Genomic DNA, 20,041 nt, shown 5'->3' with positions numbered 1-20,041 from the left:
CCCTGACAATAATAATCGCACAAACTGCCTTTTGTATTAAACATACTCTTAGTTTCCGCTCCATTTTAATCAAGGATAAGATGCATTAATAACCAGAGCATTCTTAAATTTTCTGTGACGTTGACTATGGCAATATATCACTAAGCAAAAGCATATTCTATACTTCTCTGGGAGATTGCGTAAAGATGTTGTGCAGGCATCAACAATTGCATTCCTGCAAATGATTTTTATTATTTGCCTTAAAATATTCTATTTATAACTTAATATACAGGAAAAAAACATAGTTATAACATTTAGGTTTGGGTTTCACTTGCCTTGGTGCTCACAAGTCATCTGATACGCCACCTCTGTTGACTTGCTGCCAGCAGCCATTTGATAATTAGCTTCGTCATCTGAACAATGTTTCACTCAGACCTAAAGTCAGCCTGATTAAGGGATTGCGAGTGGATTGCAGGATTATCACATTCCCATACCCTGTCCTCTCTTTTCTTGAGAGCAATTTCCCCCAGACCCTTCCTTACTGCCCTTAACCAGAGTTCACCCACAGGGTGGAAGCCAGTTGAGAGCACTTCAGATGCACACCTTCCCATCAACCTCAGCTTCCAACCACCTTACCACTTGCACGATGGAGGCAGCCCATACACATACTAGAAACTTAAGGGAGGCGGGTGGCACTGTGGTCTAAACCACTGAGCCTCTAGGGCTTGCTGATCAGAAGGTCGGCAGTTCCAGTCCACGCAATGGGGTGAGCTCCCGTTGCTCTGTCCCAGCTCCTGCCAACCTAGCAGTTGAAAAGCACACCAGTGCAAGTAGATAAATAGGTACCGCTGCAGCAGGAAGGTAAACGGCATTTCCGTGCGCTCTGGTTTCCGTCACGGTGTCCCGTTGTGCCAGAAGCAGTCTAGTCATGCTGGCCACGTGACCCAGAAAGCTGTCTGTGGCCTGGTATTGAGATTAGTGCCCCACTTGCCTTTGACTAGACTTAATCGTCCAGGGGTCCTTCACCTTTCTACCTGCACTGGAAACTTGCAGAAGAGGGCAACTTTTGAGCTCTGAATAGAGTCCATGAAGAAGAAACACAGGGTATTTGAATCTAACTAACGTTCTTTCACTGGTCCTCTGGTCACAAGCCGCGCTGGTCTTCTTCACCACAACGCAAATGCTTATCTTTTATTTGCCGCAGTCTACAAGGGAGTGAAGGAGAGAGCTTTGGCCCCACTCTTGAGACTAGCCAGAGCATGGTGATTTCTTGGCTCTTCTAAGCTCTAGTACTTTCCAAAATGCCGTTCTGTGCAGACTCAGATCTCATATATGTGACTTCACAGAGATCACATACTGTAGTTAAACTATGGAATTTGTTCCCACAAGAGGGAGTGATGTACACTTAAAAGAAGATTAGGCAGGATAAGGCTAGCAAGGGCTACTAGCTGTGATGGCTTTGTTCCACCTCTACTGTTGGAGACAATATGTCTCTGAATCATTGTTACTCTGGGGGGAGTGCTTCCCACAAGCATCTTGTCAGCCACTGTGACCAGAGGACGCGCAAGTAGATCAGCTACTGGCTGACCCTGCAGGCCCTTCTTATGGCCATTTGAAGACGGTCAGCTACAGCTAAGCAACCTGCATTTTTCTAGTGAGCAAGTTCAATAATGGGTGGTTCTGCTAGAGGCTGCTGCAGCTGAGGATGCAAGTTCGAGAGCTGGCATGAGGAACCCTTTGAAAGTGAAAATATGAAATGTTTTGCTTTCTTTTCCTTACTTTATTTTCTTTATTAAATTTGCATGCTACCCTTCATCCAAAGATCTTGCAAAAGTTCACAGCATAAAAATATAAAATAAGAACACAAAATACATAATAAAAGCAAGAAGAGAGCCAACAAATACCTCCCCCTCCCACAAACACATTTAATAATAATAATAATAATAATAATAATAATAATAATAATTTATTTATACCCTGCCCACTCTGGACGGCTTCCAACAAAATATTAAAATACAATAGTCCTTCAGATATTAAAAGCTTCCCTAAACAGCTGCCTTCAGATGTCTTCTAAAAATCTGGTAGTTGTTTTTTCCTTTGAGATCTGATGGGAGGGCATTCCACAGGGCAGGCGCCACTACCAAGAAGGCCCTCTGCCTGGTTCCCTGTAGCTTTGCTTCTTGCAGTGAGGGAACCACCAGAAGGCCCTCGGAGCTGGACCTTAGTGTCTGGGCAGAACGATGGGGGTGGAGATGCTCCTTCAGGTATACTGGACTGAGGCTGTTTAAGGCTTTAGAGGTCAGCACCAACGCTTTAAAATGTGCTCGGAAACGTACTGGGAGCCAATGTAGGTCTTTCAAGGTGTTATGTGGTCTCGGCGGCCGCTCCCAGTCACCAGTCTAGCTGCCACATTCTGGATTAGTTGTAGTTTCCGGGTTACCTTCAAAGGTAGCCCCACGTAGAGCGCATTGCAGTAATCCAAGCGGGAGATAACCAGAGCTTGCACCACTCTGGCGAGGCAGTCTGCAGGCAGATAGGGTCTCAGCCTGCGTACCAGAATGAGCTGGTAAATAGAATGTTAATCAGCCAACCTAAACCTGGCTTTGAAAGAACGTGCGTTCCTGGATGACACTGCTGTTACTCCTGGAGCAGGGCGGAGTCACTGTCATTGCCAGAGAGGAACAAAGGCATGTTGTTGAACAACTAAAACAGAAGGTCTGAATATCAGGCATGTCACTTTCAAACATACTTTCATTCCACCCGTTTCTGCGATAAAGGTAACTACTGCAAACAACAAAGCACATAAATTGTCCTTTCTTTTTAATGAGAGCTCCCTGGATCCTCGATGACAGTTTCACTTTTCCTTAGCTTTTGTTCGATTAAATGGAATGTGTCACTCAGCCTAGAATCAACCATTTGGTTCTGCACGATTGCATTCGGTATTCTTTGATGCACATAAAGGGCGTTTTCTTAAATGGGGACTGGTGATGTGTAGTGGGTGTGAATCATTTTTTTAAAAAATGATAATAATGTGGACTTCAGTAATGACAACAAAAATGACCAGAGGTGAAGGAGGAATTTGTTCACTTAGTCTAGTTGATTAGATGTGTAGAAGAAAGTACTGATGCACAATTGTCTTTAGTAAAGAGAGGAAGAAAGTACTGTAAGTCTCTGTACACAACTATTAAAGGCACAGAAAGCAATCAAAGTCGTTTCTGATTTTGCCTGCCCCCATGTGTTACTTCACAGGCCTTTGAAGGCATTACATTTTAAAATGTAAAATATTTGGGCCAAGTCTCCCTAAGGCATCGACATATTAGAGTTACATTAGCCTTTTTAGCAGACTCGCATTTGGCTTGTCGTCTACTAAAGCCCCCAGATAGGACCGAAAACAATCGTTTCAAGTTACAAGAGATTCCCACTAACATTAGGAACAACTTTCTGCTAGTAAGAGCTGTTCGACACTGGAATGGACTTCCTTGGAAGGTGGTAGATTCTCCTTCTTTGAAGGCTTTTAAGCAGGGGTTGGATGACCACCTGTCGTATACGATCTAGTTGTGGTTGCCTGCATTCCAACTCCACAATCTATGATTCTGTTACCTTTTCCACATGTGATCCTGTCAAGCCATGTGCCATGAATCCTGTGTGCATCTGATTTTTCCTGCCTAAATGCAGAACTTTACATTCATCCCCAATGAAATCTGTTTGGTTGTCAATAGCACATTCAGTCCTTTTTCCAAGCACAATTCAAAGTGTTGGTGCTGACCTTTAAAGCCCTAAACGGCCTTGGTCCAGTATACCTGAAGGAGCCTCTCCACCCCCATCTTTCTGCCCGGACACTGAGGTCCAGCGCCGAGGGCCTTTTGGCAGTTCCCTCACTGCAAGAAGCCAAGTTACTGGGAACAAGGCAGAGGGCCTTCTCGGTAGTGGCACCCGCCCTCCCACCAGATGTCAAAGAGAAGAAAAACTACCAGACTTTTAAAACACATCTGAAGGCAGCCCTGTTTAGGGAAGCTTTTAATGTTTAACAGACCACTGTATTTTAATACTTTGTTGGAAGCCGCCCAGAGTGGCTGGGGAAACCCAGCCAGATGGGCGGGGTATAAATAATAAATTTATTATCATTATCATTATTATTATTATTTTCTACAATGTTATCTACCCCTTATCTAGTCATCTATTCCAGCATCCATTTTTTCACCATGGCCTGCCAAAGATGCCTTTGGGTAGCCCACTGGCAGGACACAAAAACAATAGCCATCTCCAGCTGTTGTTCTCTGTCATGCTCCCTATGGATCCCAGAGGTACCATTTAATCATCATGACTTATAGCCATTGACAGCCTTAATCTCTATAAATTTGTCTAACCCCCCTTTATAGTCATTTAAGCTAATGGCTATTTAGTTTCATTAGATGAATCTGGGTTCTAGTTTAATGAAAGTGAGAGAAACTCTTTTTACTTAATCCACGCCAGGGGATTGTATGGTACTTTAAAAACCTATCATGTCCCCACTTTCTTTTTCGAAACTAACTGTAAAAAAAGGTCTCCATCAGTTTCACCTTTCAGGGGAGTTGCTGCTGGTCACTGGCAATTATGGTATCCCCTTTCTGCACCGTTTCCAGCTCTACAGCATCTATTTTGAAGTGTGGTGGCCGAAATGTACACAGCATTCCAAGTATGGTTGCATCATAATTGCTTGCGCTGCTAACAGTATTTTGGGCAGCACATTTTCTAAGCACATTTTGCATTTTCCCTGTGTTTTTCGAGTTGAGTACCACCTTAAAAGTTAGGGGAGGGGGAAGACTTAAGCATAGTTGCTTTGAACAGATACCGGCATTCCAAGCTGATGTTCTGTACATAATTAGTAGTGATTGATAAAAGAAAACTCACACCTGCAGCTCCTTTCTTTGCAAAGTCCAAATGAGCTCAGAAGCAGTTTCAACGTGTGGAGCACATTGAAGAAAATAATTTTCTTCCTGTTTCAAGATTTGGCACATCATGTCCCTCTCTCCATTCCCTCCAAATCAGGATTATGCTTTGCTTATCTTAAGAAGCGGCTTAGCACTCTAATGTTCATTTGGAGGTTAAATCCTTGAATTGCATCTCAGGAGATTTATGACACTAGGCTGTGTTCCCAGCCTCACCCAAGCAGTCCTGCTTCCTGGAGCTGTAGGATGATCACCAAATTGCTCAGGGAAACATGAGCAGAATTGTTGTGATGGCCTGGGACTCGGGCTCAGACTCGGAACGAGAGGAGTCTCAGTCCGCACCGGATCCTTTGCCTCAGGCAGCATCTGAACCAAGTCTGGGGCCTGATCCTGAAGAGTCCCAGTCTGCACAGGTTCCCCTGCAACAAACACTAGCTGGGCCGAGTCACAGGCCTGAGCCTGCCCTGGCTCCAGCTGCGGGGATTACCTCGTTGCCTTCAGCTGGGCAATCACTTACAGCTGCTCCACTACCAGTTGGGTCAGGAGAGGCTGAGGCGGCCTCTGTGTCTAGTAACCCACTAACATCTCCCAAGCTGCAGAGACTCAGGTCTGAGAGAAGGAGAGACCTGAGTACTCGCAGGAGGAGTGCTCGCCTTCAGGCGAGACAGGGAGGTGAATCACTGGGGGATCAGGACCAGCCATTACCCCGACAAAGTGAAAAAGCTGTCAGACCCCGCCCCAGGTTGCGGGAGCAACATTGCTGTTTGCTAGAACCTGCCTGAGACCCTGCGCCCAACCTAGCCTGGTTTCCTGCCTGGGCCCTGTCGGACTGACTCCTTGCAGAATCCTTGGATTCGGGACCGAAACCAGACCGCGTTGCTTGGGTTAACCCCCGGGCCCAGCACACCTGAGGGTCATCTGGTCCAATCCTTTGCAATGCAGGAATCTCAGCTAAAGCATCCATGACAGAGGGCCATGCAACCTCCGCTTAAAAACCTCAAATGAAGGAGAGTCCACCACCTTCTCATTATGGTTAAAAAATTAACTCATAATAGTAACAAAACTGAATTGACCGTATGTGTCACAAAGGGCAGAGTACCCAAGTCCACCATCGACTTTAGTCCTGTATGAAACAGCAAAACATACATATAAGCTTCTCCATGCCACAGAAAATACTCTATTCTGCGATATCAAGTTGCTGTTGACATTTCTGTCAGAGACTAGTAATGTCGTAGTCATATGATCCAATGGCTAATTGAGCAGGGAGAGACATGGAGAAAAGTTCTTTTTGAGGTTGGCTGGCCTGGGTGACTGACCACCCAATGATGTTCAAGGCTGGGTTTGGCTTGAGACCATAGCTGTCAACTTTTCCCTTTTCTTGCGAGGAATCCTATTCGGAATAAGGGAATTTCCCTTTTAAAAAGGGAAAAGTTGACTGCTGTGATTGAGACCCAGGTTTTTCTGGTTCAGAGGAAATGAGAAAGGGAAGCATGTTTATCACTACAAAATACAAGAGAGAAAACGACTGCTTTTATCAGAAAGTGTTACATCCTATTGGCGCTTGATGTATTTTAGATACTTTTTTTTTAATGAAAAGAACCCATGAGGGAAAATCAGTGATTATTTTATGACATGCCTCCAAACCCCATATCTGCTTGTGTGTGTGGAAATGCTCAGAACAGATTTTAGGGGTGTGGTGGGAGCATGTGGGGAGAGGAAGGAGTTGCATTGCACAGCCAAAAGTCCTCCCACTAGCAGACTTTCTTCACTGAATACTGCCCATTGTATCGTATCTTTTTCTGGAGGAATTTCAGCGGTTAAAATGATAATGCCACCAAAAACCATCTTTACTTTGATATCTGCTAATCAAAATATTGATCCAATAGTTACAACAATGTACACTGAAGTGCATCTGGAATAACAAATAAACAAGGCTAAAAGCCATAATTTATATGATCATAGGAGATCTCCAAGTCATGTACTTAGCCCTGTTTTGTATAGCAAACTGTTTAAACTGGGTTATAGACTGCATAGCTTATAGCAAAGCTTGAACAAAATATATTGAGAACACTTTTATATGAGATATTATGGGGGGTTGCAACAGTCAGTTAAATATAACTTAGTTTCACAGTTTGGATTCTGAAAAAAAATCATTTACACCTAGTCCTTCACTTCTGGAATTTATTTTGGATAAAATAAAAGAGGAGAGACATCTATAAGATTTCAAATATGGAAAGCAACAAACTTTTTAGAATACAAGATCTGGTATATCAAGGGGTTCATGATTTCTTACTCAGAAATTAAGAGGAGACTACAAGGCAGGAATCCCCCACAGTTTCATTATTTTCAAATCCAATCTTGTTTGCAATGACATTTTAGATCATATGAACAAACACGAGTGAACCTAATTTGAAATGTAAACAATGAAAAAATACAAAACAAACATTAGCAAAAATTCAGTTTGGAGCCCAAGCAAGTAAGAGTCTGCATGGTTAAATAGGCTCAATAGTATAAGGGAAAGCAATCCAGTGGATATGTGGAAACGTCTTCAGAAAACATTGCACAGGTTTTCCCCTAAATATGGCAAATCGGGTCCTCCCTTAAAGAGGGCACGTACTGCAAGAGACCTGGAAACCGACACCCTATGTTGTGGGTGGGTACGATTGGTCAGCCACAACACCCGATTGGTAGGTCCCTCGTAGCTGCATGCAATCTGGCCAATGGGGCGCAGTCCAAATGTTTTGAGGGACCTATTTATGCCCATGCACATGACCCAGAGCTTCCTCTTTCGGCTCGTGCATTTGGAACACCCGCCCACCTCTCCCTACTTTTAGGGCTTTGCGCTTGACCTTGCTATGCCGTTGTCTGTCGTTGGGAATTTCCCCCACTTGGCTGATTGACTGTTGCCATTTGGGTTTCACCTGCCGCGTAGCAAATCGTCACAACTTGTAAGGTTGTGGATAGGCTCTGGTTCAGGTGATAGGGATGGGAGAATGCTCTTGCCATCCCTATGTAAAGGGTATTCCGTTAAAGGAATCCAGGGACTCGATGGTTTGGTCAACCCCTGAGAGGGGGTTGTGCCCGTGCCTGAGTCCAGGGGGACATTTGGGTGGCGGAGATAGCCTGTTCCCAGCTTTCCGCTTATCCAGGTGTTCACCCTTGGCTGACTTATGCTAGAACCCTGCATCAGCGCTACCTGTATGGCAGGGAGCTAGTCGAACCAGAGCCTATGCAACCAGTCACTTTCTGTAATCAATAAAGTTGTGGCCTAAATTCTGCCAAAAACCAAAACCAAAATTTGAGTCAAGTGTCAAAAAGAGACAGGTGATTCCCACCCACCCCAGTACGTGGCACAAATGCAGTTTGGCAAAACTATTGGAGGAAAATAGGAAATAATCTTAGCTTGAGTCTTTGAAATTCCATAACATCAGGATTTCCGCAACTTCGTCTTAGACCATAATGCCAGTGCAGTAGAGCTGGTTTAAATCTCTTAAAATTTAAATGTTTGGGGATAGTTGTCTACCACGATTATAATTTTGAAGAATCTGCTACATGTGAAATAAAGTCCTCCAGAGATTCTTGCTCTAGAGCGGGGGTGGGGAATCAGTGGCTCTCTCTTTTTGCATTGCAGGGGGTTGGACTACATGAGTCTCGGGGTCCTTTCCAACTCTACAGTTCTATGATTCTCTACGTTGTTCTTCTACAACTCCCATTGCCCCTGACACTTGGCCATGATACCTAGAGTTGATGGGAGTCAACACCTGGAGAGCCACAGGTTCCTTAGCCTTCTCTAAATATTCCTCACCTCCAGCTAGCTGTGCCTTTGTCATATTTGAGGCCTCAGAGCAGCCAGGAAATAAGTTGCTTCTTAACAAATAAATCTTGATGCTTGTATTCCAAGGACCGTCAGCAACTGATGTTAACATTTGATAAAGCTCCTGGATGCGACTGACAAACATGCCGTAGGTCAGTGTGCCTGAAAAAACAGCTTGATGACATCCTGTAGATTTTTAAAATTATTATTCTGTAAAACATCGTTCTTTTGCCAGTTGTTTAAACAGCAACAGACTTTTTTCTTCGCGTGTTCACAATTTCCCATCAAAATCCGCAATGCTAACCTGAAGCTATAGCAGATACGATCGAATTCCATAGTCTTGGAAGAAGCTTCTGATAAGATTCTTCAGTAGCAGATGAAAATAGCCAGGAATTTCTTTTGAACATTGTTGTGGTTTCTTTGCATGGGGCTTATTAAAGGCTTGGCTTTTTTATGACTATACTGAGCGACAACCTGAAAGCTGGGGAGTAATGTAGTCCAGAATTTACCTAGATACTTAGCCAGTCTTTGTTGTTGTAATGTCCATGTGATGCTTTAAAGACTGACTTTTAGAAGTCCTTGATTTATGTTCCTTATTAATCTGAAAAATATGTGTGGGGCATAAAATTTGTTTCACATTTTCTTCAGATGCAAATGAAATCCTTTCCTTCTGATCCAAGAAGTTTCACTACAAAGAAGCAGCTTGGTGACCTTATCTGATTCTGATCAAAGGGCAATTTTCTTTGTACTGAAGAGAAACAAAAATAATATTCATTAAGCCATTCTCTAATTGCAGCTGGATAGCAGTTGTTCTGAATTACCTAGTAATAATAATAATAAAAACTCTGGATCCCTTTGATGTAATGTTAATAGTCAGTGGATGGCGATGTGCATTAAAGTCTCTTTATTGTTCACTGACATTTAGGTCACAATCAAGAGACAGCCATGAGCAAACCACACACTGGCTTCTATGAGCGAATGAGAATGGTCATCCCATACTCACCAGACTGACAGATGGGAAGGTTATCTTACCCACATCCACACTGTCCAGTGCTGATAGGGAATACCTGCATCAGAGGCACATCACATGTACAGTGAGGGGGGAAAGTATTTGATCCCCTGCTAAATTTGCCTGTTTGCCCTCCGATGAAGAAATGACCAGTCCATAATTTTAATGGTAGGTTTATTGTAGCTGTGAGAGACAGAATAATGACAGGAAGATGCCAGGTAGCCTGACATCTGGCTGGTTGATAGGGGATCAAATACTTATTTCACTCATTATAACTCACATCAATCTCTGGCTTTTGTCTTCTGGGTTTCTTGGGGTTTTCCCTGTTGTTATTCTGTCTCTCACAGCTACAGTTAACCTACCATTAAAATTATGGACTGGTCATTTCTTCGTCAGAGGGCAAACTGGAAAATTTAGCAGGGGATCAAATACTTTCCCCCCGCACTGTAGCATTCTTGGAGAATCCATGAGTGGTTCCAGTTAGGATGCATATACAGTGATACCTCAGGTTACATACGCTTCAGGTTACAGACTCCGCTAACCCAGAAATATTACCTTGGGTTAAGAACTTTGCTTCAGGATGAGAACAGAAATCGTGCTCTGGCAGCGCGGCGGCAGCAGGAGGCCCCATTAGCTAAAGTGGTGCTTCAGGTTAAGAACAGTTTCAGGTTAAGAACAGCCCTCCGGAACGAATTAAGTACTTAACCCGAGGTACCACTGTACACATTCCACTTTCTGGAAGGGCAGCCAGCCGATGAGTCCAGAAGCACAGCATTCTGCAATGCAAGGTGCTCTTGATCCTTAAAACAGATCTGCAGGTCTGCCTTTGTGTGTAGATCTCACACTGAATTAGGATGTAACTTGTTAAGAGGGAGTTACAGCTATTGGCTGGAAAGTGACAAACAAGGCAATGACTGGTTGCATGTTGCTGTTGATTGTGTGTGGATGGTCTACATGGGCTCTCAAAAGAGGCCTGAACACACACACACACACATACACACACACACACACACACACACACACACACACACCCCAAGGAACTTGACAGTGGTGTTCTAGTTTGTGGTAAAGTGGCCATGCAATGGGAACAGCTGTAAAAGCAATTGCCATTTCTCAATGGCCATATTGCTTTGTTATCACCAATTTTTCCTCTATCCATGTTATAATAAAAACGGCTTGCAGTGTGCTCCAACTAGGTGAAAGGGAAATGAAATGGCAAATGCAATCCAATGTCATTGAGCATAAAGTTATGCACACTGGGACCAAAGAAAATCTAAAGTTCACATCTCGTGGGGTCTGACCTGGTGGTTCAGGAATGAGACCTTGGAGTCATGGCAGATAATTTGAAGATGCTGAACCAGTGTGCATAACCTGTGAAAAAGACCACATCCATGCTACGGCTAATTAGGAAAGAGATAAAACTGTGGTGCAAGGGTGCTTGGAGTACTGTGTACAACTCTGGTCTCCTTCCCTCAAGAAAGACATTGTGGCAGTGGAAAATGCTCAGAAAAGGGCAGTCAGAATGATCAAGGGGATGGAGAACTCCCGTATGATGAAAAGTTATGACATTTTGGGGGGAAGGGGGTAGTTGAGAGAAAAAGTGAGCCTGAGGTGACATAATCAAGGTTTATAAAATTATGCATGCTGTGGAGAAAGGGAATAGGGTTACCTCTCTCACAACAAACGCTTTTGACATCAACTTCCTGAGGAGGTTTCGGTGAGACCCCAGGAAAATTTTGGAGGCTGATAAACGGCAGCCTGGCAAATATTTAGTCTTTCATCTAGTGGTGGCGTAGAAGGGTACATGAGAGGAGTACACTCTACTGTGGCCTGGTCTCCCTTCCCCAGGAAAGCATGGGCCCACAGAAGGCTGCGTTGTCTTTTTCCATCACTCTCACTCTCTGTCTCTCTCACACACACACTCACATATTATTGTTGTTGTTGTTTAGTCATGTCCGACTCTTCGTGACCCCATGGACCAGAGCACGCCAGGCACTCCTGTCTTCCACTGCCTCCCGCAGTTTGGTCAAACTCATGCTGGTAGCTTCAAAAACACTGTCCAACCATCTCGTCCTCTGTCGTCCCCTTCTCCTTGTGCCCTCCATCTTTCCCAACATCAGGGTTTTTTCCAGGGAGTCTTCTCTTCTCATGAGGTGGCCAAAGTATTGGAGCCTCAGCTTCAGGATCTATCCTTCCAGTGAGCACTCAGAATGGATAGGCTTGATCTTCTTGCAGTCCATGGGACTCTCAAGAGTCTCACATATACAAAAAGGTAAAAGACCCATGGACAGTTAAGTCCAAACTTGACTATGGGTTGTGGCGCTCATCTCACCTTCAGGCCGAGGGAGCTGGCATTTGTCCACAGACAGCTTTCTGAGTCATGTGGCCAGCATGACTAAACTGCTTCTGGTGCATCAGGACACTGTGACGAGTGCCGGGGCACATGGAAACACCATTTACCTTTCCGCCGCAGCGGTACCTATTTATCTACTTGCACTGGTGTGCTTTCGAACTGCTAGGTTGGCAGGAGCTGGGACAGAACAATGGGAGCTCACCCCATTGCACGGATTCGAACTGCCAACCTTCCGATTGGCAAGCCCAAAAGGCTCAGTGGTTTAGACCACACATACAGCCCCGCCCCCCTTCACATGCATCCATTCAGCACATCAGCTGAGGTTGCATTTCAATTGCATTTGCATCCATGTGCCCTCTGGGAGAGTTAGTTGAGGTTATCCAGAAGGGCGACCTACTGTAATTTGGAAGCAGAAAGATGTTTTGTGCCTTTTCTCACTCAACTGAATTTTGCTAACTTTCCTTATCTTCTTTATTTCCTTAGCACTGGGACAAATTATGCTATACGTAGATGGGATGAATGGAGTAATCAATCATAATGAAACAATCCAGTGGCTATACACTCTCATTGGGTCAAAGGTAAGAAGAGTCCCATCTATTGAAGAGTTTTAAAGATTTTTCCGTGTGTGTCTGTAGACAGCTGTGATACACACACGGAGAACATGCCAATCACTGAAAAATTCCACTAGTTTGATACTTGCCACAAGCAGAGGACTACATGTGCAAAGGCAATGCTAATTCCATTTATAGTGGCACATTCCTCTCTCTTTTCAGCTCGTGAAAATAATCCATAGGGCAGTGTTTGTGGAGTTAGCTTCCTACTACAGAATGGCATCCCAATGGGACTATGTGTTGTTGGTCTTGAAAGTGCTGCCTTGGCTACCGGTGAAGTTCCTGGGGGAAATGTTAGTACTAGCATATGAAGCCGTGAATGGGACCCAAGTACCTATAAGAGTGCCTTCCTCAGTACCAGCCATCTCAGTCCCTATGACTGGCAGGCGAGACCTTGGTGGTGATGCCACCCTTGAGGGCTGCCCGGTTGGCATTGGCCCACGACGGGGCCTTCTTAGTGGCAGCTCTCTGTTTGTGAAATGCCCTCCTGTCTCCCTCATTATTGGCTTTTGGGGGGAATTTAAAAACATTCCTGTTTGCCCAGGCTGTTCATAGCCCAAAAAGCACTGTTCTTGGCAACCTTAAAATCACTGCTTGAGAGAATGTTTTAAAGGGTTTTTAGAATGTATGGATTTTAGGTGGGGTGGGGGTTCGCATATTTGGCTTTGTTGGGAGTTGTGGCGGAATAAATAAATAAACTACACGCGCTGCCTCAGTGCCAAACGTACAAATCCCTTTAGTGAACAAAAGGATGGTTCTTGGTGTAGTTAAGGAGGCATTAAAAAACAACAACCCACATACAGCCTGTGAAGTATTGAGGGAAAATCTAATCAAGATGTTTTATAGACAAAAACACATCTGTGCTGGAGGTGTGGTAAAATGAAGGGGACAGTTATACACGTATGGTGGACCTGTGAAAAAAATCAAAAGCTTCTGGAACATAGTATATGACGAGCATAAAAAAATGCTTAAGTATAACTTTATGAAAAATACAGAAGCTTTTCTACTAGGGATAACGGACACAGGTATAGCAAGAGAAGATCAGAAAATATTCCTCTAATGCCACAGGAGTGGCAAGGATCCTAATTGCTAAAAACTGAAAAAAAGAAACTTTGCCAACAAAAAAGGAATGGCAAGACAAACTGTTAGAGTATATTGAACTGGCTAGATTAACAGAGATCACACTAGACAAGAGTTTCAAAAAGCATGGGAAAAGTGCAGAGAATACTTCACAAAACAGTGCCCTAAAATACATACCTGGACTTGTTTTGATTAATGTCTGCGGGAGACTTTGTGGATATTTAAGTTATAATTAGAAGAATCTTAATAATTATTCATAAAGGAAACAGCTTATAAGAAGTAAATAAAGAGGCCAGATAGAGGATAAAGGAAGTCTTTTATTTGGTTGTTTGTATTGTAGTATGTTATGCTCATTGTATGTTATGTTCACGTTTAATGAGGGTGGATTTGTGTATGGGGGGGTTTATGTTATGTTGTAAATAAAATTTCCAATAAAAAATAAAAAAAATAAAAACACCCACAAACACTCTTAATATATGCTGCCAGTTGGAACAAGTACGTTAGTAGTATTAACTCAGAGCAGGCCTTTTTCCTTACTAAGAATCTTTCATATGCGCACAGACACACACATATGGCGTAAAGTGAATAAAAAGGAAGAGACATATCTCAGAGATGCCGGAAACGATTACTGTTTATTATTATATACTTTTTGTTTTATTCTAATGCTTTATGCCCCCATCTGTCAAATATGTTATTAGGGCGACTTGCCAAGGAAATAATTTCCGCACAAGGAAGTAAGGCCTCAACTCTCTGAGGTGCCATTTTTATCACCTTTATAGCCTCTGTATGTGCCAGTCCTGATGCGCCAAAATAACTGAACCACGGCAAGGACAGATCAGACCACAGCAACCCTAATTGAGTTTGCTCTTGCTAAGGAATGGTAATGCTTCCCAGTGAGAACATTCAAAGCAGCAATCTTAGTACAGGGAAATCCTGGGATGTTTAAATTTCCCTCTTTTGCCATCGCAAAACCATCGCATAGCGCCACCTAGCAGAACAACTAAAATATATTGGGATGAACAGACACAGATGCTGCACGTTTTTATACCTAAACACACTCACCCTGAAAAGGTCTACTCAGCATTCATAATTGCTTTATTTAAGACTTCATAATGCAATATAATTTCCATGCACATATGAAGTATTATTTTTGGGAGGAAATCTTCAGATCTTGTAAGTCCTCTTGATCAATGAGAAACGTCTTGAACATTATGAGCATGCATAATATTAAACCTTTTATATTAAGCAATTTTTGGTTTCCCTTATTTGCATGTTCAGACCCAGAAACCCACGCCCCCAAATAAATTCACACTTGACTCAAATTTTGGTTTTGGTTTTTGGCAGAATTTAGGCCACAACTCTATTGATTACAGAAAGTGACTGGTTGCATAGGCTCTGGCTCAACTAGCTCCCTGCACCTGTCGCAGGTAGCGCTGACCCAGGGCACCAGCATAGGTCAGCCTAGGGTGAACACCCGGATAAGCAGAAAGCCGGGAACAGGCTATGTCCACCACCCAGATGTCCCCCTGGACTCAGGCACGGGCACAACCCCTTCACAGGCATTGACCAAACCATCGAGTCCCTGGATTCCTTTAACAGAATACCCTTCACATAGGGATGGCAAGAGCGTTCTCCCATCCCTATCACCTGAACCAGAACCTGTCCGCAACCTTACAAGTTGTGACAATTTGCTGCGCAGCAGGCGAAACCCAAATGGCAACAGCCAGTCAGCCAAGTGGGGAAAATTCCTGCCGTGTCCCTGTCCCAACTACAGACGACACACAATGGCAAAACGAGGTCAAGCGCAAAGCCTTAAGAGTAGGGAGAGGTGGGCGGGTGTTCCGAATGCACGTTCCAAAAGAGGAAGCTCTGGGTCACGTCCATGGGCCCACGTCCCTTGAACCGTTTGGACTGCACCCCATTGGCTAGATTGCACCCAGCTTCGAGGGACCTACCAATCGGGTGTTGTGGCTGACCACCCACAACACAGGGTGTCGGTTGTCCAGGTCTCAGCGCAATATGTGCCCTCTTTAAGGGAGGACCCAGTTTATCCTCTGCTGTTGTCAACATACTCCTAACTAACGTATTTGCAGAAGAAAGTCAGTAGAGACAAGTATGGTAGCAGGTGAGAAATCACAACCACGTTCTTAGTTATGCACAGTGTGCCACTGAAAAGCTGTGGTGCAGAGAAATAAAAGATAATTGAATCATGGAATTGTAGAGTGGGAAGGACCCTGGGGGTCATCTAGTCCAACCCCTTGCAATGCAGGAATCTCAGCTAAAGGCTTTCATGTCAGATGGCCACCCAACCTCCGCTTGAAAACCTCCAACAAAGGAGAGTCCACCACCTCTTGAGGAAAACCTGCGCTGTCAAACAGCTCTTACTCTCAGAAACAATATTCCTGTTATTTGGTTGGAATCTCCTTTCTTGAATCCATTGGTTTGAGTCCTACCCTCCAGAGCAGGAGAAAACAAGCTTGCTCCATCTTCTATTTGACAGTTAAATCTCCCAGGTTTCCTGTTGCAAGCTGGACAGGAAGCTTGTTTAAATATTTGGAGACTGTCCCTAAAATTTACATTATACCCTTCTTGTTATCATCATTGCAATCTGTATGTTTGGAATATTGAGAGCAAGTTGAGAGCCTCTCTAACCCCACACCAACATCCAGCGCAGCAGAGTTATTTTTAAAGCCCTCTTAACAGGAGTTTAGGTTTTTTAAAAAAGGTTTATTCCTGTGTTTGTGTAGGTATTAAATTAATGCAACATAACGCTGATGACTTCACCCAGCATGAAACATATCAAGGCCTACATATTTTTAGCAAGTTTCTGTCGTTATTATTGTGTGGTTGGAAAAATAGGATAAACACTAGGGGGTTTCTCTACATCTGTAGCTGTAGCGTTTGGAAGCTGCCCAAACTGTTTCTGAGCCATTCTGTGTCTTTCGAATTTGACTCAATATTTTGGACCAGTTTATATCTATTGAAAATGAAACTGGTCCCCGCCTCCCTCATTTGCTATAATAAGGAATCTTTCTTTTAACTGAAGTGGGTGAAACCTGTAGGCACAGGAGACTCTCTGGAGTAGATTAAAGCCTGTCAGATTTTAGCAAGATACTTGAAGAATTTTTTGTTCAGGGCACCTTTAGAATTTGATATTTTAAAGAGACAGACAGACAGACAGACAGTATCTTATTTTTCTCCAGACTTGGATGCAAGTTGCAGACATGGTCACCCCTTCTGAGGAAATGAAACCTACTAAATTGGTTCTCATTCAAGGGCAGATTTTATAATAATAACTGGTAGGCTAGAAGAAGAGTGTGGATAGCCAGCATCTCATCATGAATTATCCTGGGTGCAAAGAAGCAGATCTTCCTTTTTATATCCGATTCACAGAATGTTGGTTTTTCAATCAGCACTAAGCCAGATTTCCATGGTTTGGATGTGACTGGGATCTCCCTGGGGTAATGCAAGCCAGGATCTTGGTGTGAAGCTGGTGTTCTGTGGGAAGGAAATAGGGAAATGTATATTTGGTCCTAGTAAATGCTCAGGGATATCTTGGACTGTTTGGACACAGAGGAGTGAAGAAGTTGGCTGAAATGGGAAGAGCAAAGACAAGCGGTACGCAGGCACAGTCTCCAATTGCTTGCAGGAAGCGCTGGAGAGAAGGAAACACCAATGGCTTTGTAGATGCAGGGACTTTTAGTCTCAGCAACGAATTTCATTGAGTGGGACCTACAGGGCATAAGCTGCAGTGCTTATTAGGCCTAAAGCACAGCCAAGGCTGCCAAGATCATGTTTCTCTAATAAAAAGTTAACTCCAACTTTGAACTGTGTGATTTACTGATTGGCTTCCTCCTTTACACGGGACGCGGGTGGCGCTGTGGGTAAAACCTCAGTGCCTAGGACTTGCTGATCGCAAGGTCGGCGGTTCGAATCCCCGCGGCGGGGTGAGCTCCCGTCTTTCGGTCCCAGCTCCTGCCCACCTAGCAGTTCAAAAGCACTCTTAAGTGCAAGTAGATAAATAGGTACCGCTTTATAGCGGGAAGGTAAACGGCGTTTCCGTGTGCTGCGCTGGTGCCGGTTCGCCAGAGCAGCTTCGTCACGTTGGCCACGTGACCCGGAAGTGTCTCCAGACAGCGCTGGCCCCCGGCCTCTTAAGTGAGATGGGCGCACAACCCTAGAGTCTGTCAAGACTGGCCCGTACGGGCAGGGGTACCTTTACCTTTACCTTCCTCCTTTACAATGGCATTACAAACCTTTTTTTTTTTTTAAGGACTGGAACAATTGTCTGAATTAGGCCATTACAAGAAAGATTCATTTCTTTATTTGGGGAGGGTTTTTAATTTCATGGCGGAGCACAATGTTTCGGATGTATTATGTTTTGAATTCAATCCCTGTTACCTCTCATGTAAACCTGTGGATTGGGTTGGGCTAATCAATGATCTGACTCCAATAAGTCAACTTAGAATGGTCACAGAATTCCTTCCTGCCATAGTGGTCCTTGTTTTAAAATCCTGGCCCCTCATTTTTAGCTGGTGTCAGGTTGACCAAAGATTGAAAGGACAGCAACATCAGTTCTGTTCGCTGACTCTAACAGAGGGTCAGTTTGTATTGCATTAAGAAAGCAGCATGTCTGTGTCTGCATACCCTCTTTCTTTAATATCTTTTCTGAACCTTTCATTGACTTGGAAGTAGTGTAACCAATCATACACCTCACCCTTAACCTGCTCATATGGCTTTAGCTTCCATTTCCCATCTTCTTTAATTGATAGTTGACCATATGTTGCCCAATTACTTCTCATGTTAGTTTTCTTCACACTTATCGCTTCAAGAGGTGAGAGCCAATGTGGGACCTTGGGTTCTAATAGATTTTTATATCTTTCCCATATTTCGATAAGTGGACCTCTAAAAATATGATTTCCAAACCCCTTATGTACTTTCTTTTTCTCATACCATAGGTAGGCATGCCAGCCGAACCTATTATCGAAGCCCTCTAAATCGAGCAGCTCCGTATTCACTAAGTTTGCCCACTCTTTTGTCCAGCAAAGGCATGATGCCTCATAATATAACTTAAGATCTGGCAGAGCAAAGCCTCCCCTTTCCTTTATATCTGTTAACAGTTTAAACTGAATCCTAGGCTTTTTGCCCTGCCAGATAAATCTTGATAAAACCCTTTGCCATTGTTTGAAGGTTCGGCTCCCCTTAATTATAGGAATGGTCTGGAATAAGAACAATAATCTTGGTAATACATTCATCTTGATAGTGTTGATCCTTCCCCAGAACGACAATTTCAGTCTTCCCCACATTTCCAGGTCCTTTCTTATTTCTCTCCACATCGGTTCATAGTTGTTTTTAAATAAGTCTATGTTTTTAGGTGTTAACCAGATTCCAAGATATTTCACTTTTTTAACCACCCCTATCTGCGACTGGTGTTGAATTGTTTCTATTATGCTTTGGTCCATATTTTTAACTATCATTTTCGTTTTCCTCTTATTTAATCTGAAACCTGCCACTTCCCCAAACTGGTCTATTTCTTTTAGAATTTCTGCCATTGTAATTGTTGGGTCTTCCGTCATTATTACTAAGTCATCCGCAAAGGCTTTGGTCTTATACACATTTTGTCCAACTTCCACTCCTTTTATTTTTCCATTTTGCCTGATTGAATTTAGAAGGATTTCTAATACCATTATAAATAGTAGCGGGGAGAGTGGGCATCCCTGTCTTGTTCCTTTCTGTACCTTTATTTCTTCTGTCACAATGTTATTTATAATCAATTTGGCCTTCTGCTCTGTATATATTGCTTTAACTCCATTATAAAAATCTTTGCCTACTTCCATATGTTCCAAGTTTTTCAACATGAAGTCCCATATCACGTTGTCGAATGCTTTCTCTGCATCCACAAACATCATTATAACTTGTTTGTCAATCCTGACAGATAGATATTCTAACATATTGACTATATTTCTTATGTTGTCCTTCATGTGCCTGCCTGGAAGGAAGCCGGCCTGATCTTTGTGGATAATCTCTGATAATAGACACTTCAGTCTTCTCGCAAGAATTCCTGCAAAGATTTTATAGTCCGTATTTAGCAGCGAGATTGGCCTGTAATTTTTCACCTGAGTTAAATCTGCATCTTGTTTAGGGATGAACGTGATAAATGCCTCTTTCCAGGTCTCCGGAATTTCTCCTTTACTTAAGATATTATTCATAGTCTCTTTCAGGGGATTCACCAAAATTGATTTCATCTCTTTATAATAGCCCGCCGTG

The 20,041-nt window shown here is 43.4% G+C and overlaps 1 protein-coding gene across 14 annotated transcripts in view; it reads left to right on the top strand.

Annotated features, from left to right (window-relative positions):
- FHOD3 (formin homology 2 domain containing 3) overlaps positions 1–20,041 on the top strand; it is a 316,929-nt gene that overhangs the window by 182,178 nt on the left and 114,710 nt on the right. For all 14 annotated transcript variants that reach the window (XM_080976479.1, XM_080976478.1, XM_080976473.1 and 11 more), the window contains exon 6: positions 12,567–12,661. In XM_080976479.1, coding sequence (XP_080832605.1) covers positions 12,567–12,661 — 95 coding nt within the window. The remainder of the gene's footprint in view (positions 1–12,566; positions 12,662–20,041) is intronic.

This window comes from Podarcis pityusensis (genome assembly GCF_964106645.2).
Source record: "Podarcis pityusensis genome assembly, chromosome: 13".
Classification (NCBI taxonomy): domain Eukaryota; kingdom Metazoa; phylum Chordata; class Lepidosauria; order Squamata; family Lacertidae; genus Podarcis; species Podarcis pityusensis.
The sequence above is the reverse complement of the archived record's forward strand: the minus strand, read 5'-3'. Positions and strand labels throughout refer to the sequence as shown.